General features: G+C 37.2%; 1 protein-coding gene across 1 annotated transcript; it reads left to right on the plus strand.

Annotated features, from left to right (window-relative positions):
- Positions 1–9,065: 9,065 nt before the first annotated feature.
- On the plus strand, positions 9,066–10,028 carry LOC124241891 (taste receptor type 2 member 14-like). Its single transcript, XM_046666248.1, has one exon. It carries the CDS (start codon positions 9,066–9,068, stop codon positions 10,026–10,028), a length of 963 nt encoding a protein of 320 aa, XP_046522204.1.
- Positions 10,029–10,689: the final 661 nt, after the last annotated feature.

Below are 10,689 nucleotides of genomic sequence, written 5' to 3' on the forward strand. Positions count from 1 at the left end.
CATCCTTTGGTGAACATTCACATGGGACACAAATATCTTCACTTTTTTTGCCCATTCAGAGAGATATGTCTATAAACCCCTTCCTCAAATTGCCTTTTCATGAATTTTCCAATTGTGTTCCCTCCAAGTCTCTGACCACTTAGCCAAACCATTAGCCACAACCCGTGAATCAGTATAGAATTGCACATCTGTCCATTTCTCCTTCCAACCACAGCAAACAATCAGATATACTGCTTGGAATTCTGCCCACTGAGAGGACTTCCCTTCACCACTGCCTTTCAGGGATGTCTCAGAAAGGGGTTGTAGTGCTGCAGCTGTCCACTTTTGAGCGGCGCCTGCATATCCGGCAGAATCATTTGTAAACCAGGCATAAGTCTTTTCATTTTCTGTCAACTGGTTGTAGAGAACTCCCTATAAGGCCATAGATGCAGGCTGGGAAAAAAAGGCAGTGTAGCAGAAGCAGGGACCATGGGCATTTACCACTTCTTCATGTAACCTACTTGTGCCTCCATATTCTGCTTCCATTTGATGATGACTGTTGCTGTTCATGCCCAACTTTATTGCTTAGTGGGTCAGATAACACCCAGTTCATGATGGGCAGCTCAAGTTGCATAGTAACTTGGTGGCCATGATTAAGAGCTCAGTCTCTGCTAAGGCCCAGTAGCAGACCAAGAACTATTTCTCAAAAGGGCAGTAAGTGAGATGCAGGAGGTGGCAGGGCTTTGCTTCAGATACCTAAGGGCTTGTACTGTGATTTTTCTATAGAGGCCTGACAAAGGCTCCAAACAGCATCCCTATCTGCCACTGACACTTCATGTAAGAGACTTTATAATCATCTTATTTATATTCTCCAGTGGTAGGTGAAGATTTAATACTCATACAATAACAGGTAAAGACTTTTGTCAATTATATCAAGAAACACAGAGAGCTTCTTGCTTTGGTTGTACACCACCAGCCTCCGGACAGAATAAATATAGAGCCCCAAAATTCATTAGTAGAAAGAGCACCATTCTCCTTTCCAGAAGAAGCAAGATATATTCCTGCAAAAACAAACAGATTAACAAAAGACTAGAAAACCAAATTCTGGGGCATCTCTCACCTGATGGAGAATAGATCTTCCCTACCAAATAGACCAAAACCCAAATTCTCAGGCATTGCTGCTGTATTCGTTTGCTATTGCTGTGTAACAGATAACTTCAAATTTAGTGACTGAAAGCAACAAACTCTTGTTTATTATCTAACAGTTTTCTGGGGTCAGGAGTCTGGGCAAGGCTTAGCTGTGTTCTCTGCTTCAGGGTCTCACCCAGCTGCAATCAAAGTTTTAACAATACTGCATTCTCATCTGCAGGCTTGCCTGGAGAAGACTTCACTGCCAAGCTTGCTCAACTTGTTGGCAGAATTCATTTTCTTGCGGCCCTCTCCACGGGCACTTCATAATGTGGCTGCTTACTTCTTCAAGGCAGGCAAAAGTCTCGCTCACTCAGGGGAGGCCCAGCCACTCTTTGAAAGCTTTACCTGATTGCATCAGGCCCGTGAAGGGTACTTTCTCTTTCAAGTAACTCACAATCAGTTGTTTGTGGATCTTACCTATCTGCAAAATCCCTTCATGCTTGCCATTTTCTGCAGGTCAGAAACAAGTCACAGGTCCTGCCCATACTTACAGGGAGGGAACTGTACAGGGTGTTAACATGGGGGAGCAGTAATCACAGGAACCATGGTAGGCTCTGTACACCATAGCTGCCACAAATGAGGAATAATACATTGACAGCGCACCAATTGGAACCACAACCAAACTGGCCAACATTCAGAATCATAAATAAAAACAAAGATTCAGTAAGAAAAGAGAAACATAGAGTTGGTGAAAATCCAATTCTCTTACCCGTTAGGACTTGGAGCCTGGAAGAGACATGCCTGGGCTTGAACAGCCCATAACTGACTTTATTTGTCTCACACGGTTTAGTTAGTTGGCTCTAGCACATGAGTCCACCTGGGCATCCTCTGGCCATGAAAAGAGTCAAAGTATAATTTTCAAAAAGTTGAAAGCATGAATCTCCTAAAAATATAAAGGCAATATGGCAAAGATTTATTTGACTCATTAATGGGAAAACAGCAAATGGTAAGGCTGATTCCATATCTCTGACTTTCCATCTGGGGTCAGATTCCTCCTGCTTGAAGAGCATCCTTTTTAGAATTTCTATTAGTGAGGTCCTGCTGGAATTTTGTTCATCTGAAAATGTTTATTTTACCCTCGTTTTTATTTATTGTGTTTATTTTTAAAATTAACATTATTGAGGTATAATTTATATATAGTATAATATACTCATTTTGAATAGTTTGGTGACCTTTAACTATTGTGTACACCCTTGAAATGATAACCATGATAAAGAATAGAACAAAAGCCACCCATAGGAGTAATATTATTACCTGCATTTTACTGATGATTATACTCCGGCAGAGTGTAGTTTTAAAACAGAGCCCAAGATCAGAAATACATAATGCAGAGAATCTGGGTTTTCCTTCCTGGAAGTCTAGCTCCAAGATCCTCTGCTAAAAACAATATATTGTAAAAATTACCTAACTGAATAAAATCCAAAAGCAGAGGCAGATTCTAACATCTATCAATCTTAAACATATTAAATAGTCAAAATGAGTTAAACAGAGAAAATAAAACTGAATATTCACACATAGATATGTCTAGTTCTTACAATGGAAACCACAAGTTCTTTTGAAATTTCCAAGGAATATTTATAAAAGGTATGAATATTTTTGTTAAATAATTAGTATTTAAATATTAAACTCAAGAGAGGAACTTTATCAAGGCTTAATCATAAGAGATACGTTTGATAACTATTAATAGTAAGCTGAAATTCTGAATGAGAAAAAATGGATTTAAACCTAGATGACTTCCCTGAGACTCATTTTCTTCTTGGAAATTGTAAGACAATTATTTCTTTCCATCCATCAGATGTATTGTGTTTGTGTGTGTATGTGCGTGTGTGTCTACTTATCAGCCTGTGAAAAATAAAATTATACATAAATGTTAGTTATCAGCAATCAGCCTTTATGGAATATTGGCCTTACTGAGATTCCCAGGGAAACCTTAATGCTTTGATAGGAAAAGCTTAGATTCATTCTATGCAAATCTGATATTAAAAAAAAATTCCATAGTGATGATGATCCGAGTTATGACCAAGCTCCATATAATAATTTAAATTTCACCATATAATCTATGTAGTGGGTTTTACCATTTTACTAAATGACAAATAACTTTGATGGACACAAATTACAGAAGAGTTAAATAAGGAAAAAAATGCAAAACAATGAAAGAGAATATGTCTTCATTTGCCTGCTAGCAAATGAGAATTCAGCTTTCATTTCAACATCAGTTATGAAATATTTTAGCCTGTGACAAGGGCATAAAGTATATGTATAAGAGATAATTTGAGTTGTTTGGGGAGTAACAATGTTTTTCATGAAGATAGCATTGAGCTCTTCCATTAGCATACCTGATTTTCTCCTGCTTAACAGTGATCACAGAATTTAAGGAAACAAGAACTTTACTGAACATTCAGCAATCAGCTGCACATAGACGTTGAGGTCAGAATATTAAAGGAATCACGACCAGTGGCTTTTTTTTTTTTCGAAACATGATACATTTACTACAAAGTATTTTTTTCCATCCTAGTAATAGTAGAATTTCTTCTAGGAAATTTTGCCATTGGCTTCATAGCACTAGTAAACTGCATTGACTAGGTCAAGAGACAAAAGATCTCCTCAACTGATCAAATTCTCCTGGCTCTGGAAGTCTCTAGAATTGGTTCACTCTAGGTAATATCAATAAATTGGTATACAGCTGTGTTTAATCCAGCTTTATATAGTTTAGAAGTAAGAACTGATGTTTACATTGCCTGGATAATAGTCAATCATTTTAGCATTTCTCAGGGCAAACTTTGGCCATTCCATAACTCTAGGAGAAATATCACTAGGATATACTCTTGACACAGTCATATCATATATGTGAAGTGGAGACAAGGCAGAACATCAAAATTAGATGGCATCTATCACAATAGTTTTAAAAAAGCATATAAAAGATTTTGTAAATTTGTATATATGTACTTTCTATTGTGAATGTTATCTCTTTTTAACAATTTTTTTTCTAGCTGAGTATTGTATATACAAAAATGGCCTAACTAAAATATTATTTTTAGATATCTTTTCTGTATCCTTTCTAAATAAAATTTTTATTGTCATATTACAAACTCAAATAAAATAATAATTGTACAACTTAATGAATATTTCAGTCTAGGGCCTCTAAAACCAGAACCATAGTCAGGTATTAAAATACTTACTTGGGAAGGCGACATCCAGGCAACAATGAGGAGTACATACAGAAATGAGGCAAAAGAAGATGTGGAACAATGTGCTGTGCTGTATTACTCTGTCAGCTGCCACCTCACAATGCATTGAGAGAGAGCACAGTGGTCAGCTTACATGTTCACTAGGCACACAGGTCTTTTTCAGGAGGGTTACAAGGGGGAACCACATGTAACATTAGTCCATGGAAGAGAGAGAGGAAAGGGAACGTATCTTCTCAGCTCTCTCCTGTCTTCTATTACCCATTGGCCAGGGTTTACCCAAGGCAGAACTAACACCTCTGCTCATTTAGCCCTTTGGTAGTCATTTAGAAAGATAGATCCACACCCTATAGTGTGGAGTTCTCCAAAATTGACAAACCATTCAAGTCCAAATAGAAGGACGATCTGGCTCAGGCAGGGGGCTGACCAAAAGAATAGGCGACCATCAAAGGAATCTCAGGAAGCACACAAATTTGTGTCCAGTATAGTCTACCCCTTGTGCTACTCAGATGTACTCATGCCCTCCAGTCACGGCTGGCTTTCTGAATGCATGACCTGTGCAGTTGCACAGGGGTCTCATGCTTGGTTTAATGCTGTGCTCTCACCATTTTGTTTTTAAAACACAGGGTAGGTCTCTGCCAACAAGGTGACGGATTTGCACTAATTCACCAGGGATTTACTCTTCCACTCTGCCGTGGGGCTTGTCAGTGACACACACAGCGTTCTTGCCTTACAAATGTATCCAACAGCTTTGAATCTGCTGACACATCTGTTGCAATGGGCAGAGCAGTGTGGACCAGCACAGTCTGCACCTGCTGAAGAGCCCTCTCTTGCTGTGGGCTCCACTGGAAACCAGTAGTCTTTAGAGAAACTCCATAATTGTGTCGGAGTAATATTCTCAAATGTGCTATATGTTGGCTCCAAAATCCAAAGAGGCCCAACAAACACTGTGCCTCTTTTTTAGTGATAGGAAATATAAAATTGAGCAGCTTGCCATTTACATTAAAAAGATGTCTCAGCATGGGAACCAGACCATTGGACCCCTAATAACATCACCTATGTTGTAGGTCCCTGAATCTTCTCAGGACTTACCTCTTTTCTTTTAGTATTTTACTCTTGTTTAATTTTATAGTATTTTATCACATTTAAAGAACTTGCCATTTCCTGCTCACAGGTAGCAGTTAATATAATATTATTAATATACTGAATTAGCATAATGTTTTGCAAAATATCAAAAGAAGTGAGAGCAAGAGCAGTGACATAGCCCAGACTTAAAACAGTGAAGGTGTGCTATTGTTCTTACCACATGAAGGCAAATTGTTTTTTCTCCCATAATAGGTATAAGTTAAAAAACATTTACCAAATCAATAGCCACATACTAAATGCCAGAGTCTGGGTTCTGCTCAATAAAGATACCCCATCCTGGAGAGCATCTGCAACTAATGTTTACGGTAATCTGCATTCATCCTATAATCCATTTGGTTTTGGCAGAGGCTATATAAGTTGGTTAATTCAACAGGGATATGATGAGTACCACCATCCCCTGTAACTTTCAAGTTTTTTGTGATGGCAGTAATCAATTCCATTCGATGGAGAATATGGTTATGATTTTTTATTCATTATTTTGCCAGGAGGGGATAATCTCAGAGGTTTCCCCTCGGTCATCCTTACAATAATGTCCCTTACTCCACAAATCAGGAAGTATTATGAGAGTTCTCCATCTCCCAAATCTATCTACTTCAATTATGCATTCAGGAAGGGGTAAATAACTACCAGTCCATTAGATTCACTTTGGCATGGACAAGAGCCAAAGTTCTAGTTAGCATCTGATATTCAAAACATCACAATGGAGTCTGGTATTTGGGCATCCAGGTACTAGCGTTAGTTAAGGGCCCATACTTAAAAGTTCCAGATTATATGGATACATGCCTTTTCCTCTGGGCACTGTTATCTGGTAAAAGATTGCAGGTCTTTGGGAAAGCACCATGTGAATACATTCTGCATATTCTTGTAGTGGATTTGTAGGATCCTTTATCAAGGGGACTTCGACTCCCCTTCAATCACTGAACGCTGCTTCTCTGAGTTGGCTCAGTCCAAAGAGCTGAGTGATTTTCTACCTCAAAGACTGACTTGAGGAACCAACTCTTCAGCTCTATTTCCCTTTGTTGACAAATTACAAAGTCCCTTCAATTACTCACTCATCAACCTGTTCCAATAAGGCTGTTGCTCTCGCCACTTCATTGAATCTGACCTTAGCAAAATCACAGTAAGTCTATGTTACCAATGGTGAGGCTTCATCTTGCAAGACTTAGCAGCACTGGGAAAAGCTAATTTGCATTCCAGGACACTGTTCTCTCCTGGTTTCTATCTGTGCTCACTGGCACCTCTACTCAGTCTTCTTTGCTGGTTCTTCCTCTTTTCCCTAAACTATAAATATCAGAGAGCTGAAGGGCTCAGTTCTTGAGTTCTTGACTAGTTATGTTTACTTTGTTGGTTATCTCATCCAGTCTTCTTGCTGATAATGTACACAAACAGTTAAATAGAGATGAATAAGGCTGATTATTCACTTATATATGCATACATATATTTTTACGTATCTCACTATGGAGAACATAGTCTTTTTTTTTCAAATGTCCAAGTTACATTTTAAAATAACACTACCAAAAATCTAGAGAGAAGAAGGGAGCTTGAATAATATTTTTGTTTGAATTTCTGCTAAATCAGAGTGATGGTGACCCAGAATCTAATATGATTTTATTTAAAATAGCAATATAGGTATTGATAGATTGATAGGCAGAGGTTATCATTATAGACATAATGATCTAAGTAGAGAGACACATAGATAGAATTATAGTTGAGTAACCCATTTTTTTTATTACTTGCATTTGGTACTGTCAGCATATAAAGCTTTTCAGGAATGAAAAAGTTAAAATGAAATACGTTAACCTCTTCTCTGTACGCCTAAACATAACTTTGACACTGAAATGGATAGAGACACTGCTCCTCTGTCAGGAACTGACTTGTTATTCTGTTTTCTGGATGTAATGTGTGGGAAATTATCCTTGTTGCCATTCTCATCTTGTCTGGGAAAGGTTGTCTTTCTCTAAAACTTTGTTCGAATGAAAACCTAAAGTGTTTTCAATCCAGAGTGAAAAGGTGGAGTGGTGGGGGCCTCAAGGAGAGCTTCTCTGGGCTGAGTGTGGTCCTTGCTAGGACTAGAGTTCTGCTCTCTTTTCTAAGAACTCATAAAGATTCAGCACTAGCACCACTCCACATACCTTGGCCCAAGGTTGTTTATATGCTGTCTTCTTTCTCAACCTTGTTACCTGGAAACAGACAAGGGGACCTTCCTGTCTTCAATGATGGTATGTTTGTACTTCTGTTCTTTATATTTTTTCCTTAAAGTTTGCCTATGCTGGTGCCTTTTATCTTCTCAATATTTTTCCTCTACCCGTAGGGCATTTGCTAAAGTTTTAAGATTTTTTTAAATTCACTTACTTTGCTCAGTATTGCTTCCGAGTGCTCAGGGATGGGTCAACCCTTCACACCTTTATCTTGTCTGCCACCTTTGAAGTTTATGACACATGACTTGCTGCTTTCTTTGGTAGCTACTGATGAATTTATTTCATTGGCTTCTTGCTTACTTTTTTAGCTATTGAAGGAAAACGATTGTGTCATGCTGCTTACTCTCTTGTCTTGAACATCCTTTATCTACATTGGTGCCTGTAGTGAAGGTCATGGAGCACATACTGCTGGCGAGGATGAGGAGATGTGGCTAAAATCTGAAGGTATTTGGTACCAATGGAGAAATGTGCCCTACTGGGCAGGAGAGAGATACAGAATGAGGAGGATTCTTGTTTTATGGATGAACTCATTCAAACTCAGTGATTGCTTTCTGGGACAACAGATAGATTTCTGTCTCTTTTCATATGCACAGAAAAAATATTCCCAAAGTTTACTGAATATTACATTTAATACTCAAAATAAAAACTTGGAAGTACTTTTTAAATAATGTGTTAATAACCATCATATTATTAAGCATGAGATAGATATATTATAAATGTCAATGAAGACATGAAAAGCCTGAATTATTGGAGTAGAAAGAGAGGGGATTTTGATTCAAATAAATGTATGTGCATGCATGTGTGTGTGTGTGTCCATGTGTAAAAAGTAAAATGATAAATTAGTGTGATTCCTAGTATTTTGTAGGAAGAGTTTTGAATAACAAATGGATAGATGCCTATGCAAGCCTAAAGTTGAAGTTTTTATAAAATTCTCATTTCCTGCTATTTGTATTAGAATTTTGTAATGTTACTTGCCCAGAACTCAAGTTGCCAGACTCACATATTTAAATAAGGCAAAAAAGAGAAGACAATGGAAATGAATATATCTTTATTTGCATGTTAGCAAATGAGAATTCAGCTTTTCCTTCAACATCGACTACAAAAGTCCTCAGCCTCTAGTAAGGCACATAGTATCTTGATGAAATTTCGCTGAGCTGTCTGGGGAAATGCAATGATTTTTGTGAAGAAAGCCATGAGCCTATCCGTTGGTAAATCTTGATGTTTGCTGGTTTGACATTGTGCACACAGTTTTTTAAAGAGAGAATAGTATTGAATCTTCAAGAACCAGATATACATAGCATTTTAGATGACTGCATTTAGAAATTTCCAGCAGTGATATTAGACTTTGGATATTCTCTTACAGACAATGGTCAGTGTCGTACAGAGCACACTTACAATCATTCTAAGTGCTGAATTCATAATTGGAAATTTAGGAAATGGATTCATAGCACTCGTGAACTGCATTGACTGGGTCAAGAGGAGAGAGATCTCTTCAGCTGATCAAATCCTCACTGCTTTGGCAATCTCCAGAATTGGTCTGCTCTGGTTAGTATCTATAAACTGGTATATATCTGTGTTTTTTACAGTTTTACTTGTGCCTGGAAAACTGTTAAGAGTGAATAGTATTGGCTGGACAGTGACCAATCATTTCAGCAACTGGCTTGCTACAAGCCTCAGCATCTTTTATTTTCTCAAGATAGCCAGTTTTTCTAACTCTATTTTTCTTTACCTAAAGTGGAGAGTTAAAAAGGTGATTTCAATGATACTGCTGGTGACCTTGGTCCTCTTGATTTTTAATATTGTACTGATGAACATGCATATTAATGTCTGGATCAATGAACATAAAGTAAACATGACCGGCACTTCTAGGATGAGCAACTTTGTACAACTTTCCACTCGTACTTTATTCATTAACACTCTGTTCACTATCATACCCTTTGCTGTGTCCCTGATAATTTTTCTTCTGCTTATCTTCTCCTTGTGGAAACATCTCAAGAAGATACAGCACAATGCCAAAGACTCCAGAGATGCCAGCACCGAGGCCCACATAAAAGCCATGAAAAGCATGATTGCTTTCCTCCTACTATTTGCCATTTACTTTCTGTCTCTTTTTGTGTCAATTTGGAGCTTTAAATTTCCAGAGAGAAAGCAGATCATTATGTTTTGCCAGGTTATCGGAATTATCTATCCTGCAGGTCACCCATATGTCCCGATTCTGGGATACAATAAGCTGAGACAAACCTTTCTTTCAGTGCTGTGCTGGCTTAGGTCAAAGATGGAGAATCTTCAGGCCCGTAGACCATTTAGAGATTCATCTTGCATATCCTAGAGGAAAATCAGTTGATAAGAAATTCTTGTATGATATAAATTTATTCTTCCCCAATATTCTTCAATTGTGTGTAACATTGTGAATTTTATAAAGAATGTTTGGAATAAACACTATCCAAATCCTACAATTTAGCAGAATATATACAAGCATTTATAGAATATATATAAGTACTATACATATACACAGAAGGAAATGCATATGGACCACTTAAATATGAGCTATTTACAATAACAAATAATATGAATTTTGTGTCAATCATTAAACTTTTTGAGATTTTAAAGTGAGAAACCTATAATATATGATATATGTGTGTATATTTGTAAGACAGTTACTAAAAATGGAACTTTATACTTTATACACATAACTGTATATTCCTAATCTAGAAACTGTGCCTAAAATTTCAGATTAAAAATGAAGACTAAAATATAGACTATTGGAAATCACATACATTAAATCTATTGTCTCAAATGTAAGACCCAATTTGCAAACAATTTTTAGAAATTCCTCAGAATCATGAAGCTGCTTTATTTCAATTCTCTTTTCAATGCTATTAGTTTCAATTAAAGAATTCTTGAGTTATATTTATCATTACTAGGAATATATACTTCACATTTGGAAACAAGCTGTACTTCCAATGAAGTTTTAAAATATGGAGCACAAT

Source organism: Equus quagga, chromosome 1 (genome assembly GCF_021613505.1).
Source record: "Equus quagga isolate Etosha38 chromosome 1, UCLA_HA_Equagga_1.0, whole genome shotgun sequence".
Classification (NCBI taxonomy): Eukaryota; Metazoa; Chordata; class Mammalia; order Perissodactyla; family Equidae; genus Equus; species Equus quagga.

Coding starts and splice junctions, on each gene's coding strand:
- LOC124241891 (XM_046666248.1), top strand. CDS start 9,066: ATGGTCAGTGTCGTACAGAGCACACTTACAATCATTCTAAGTGCTGAA.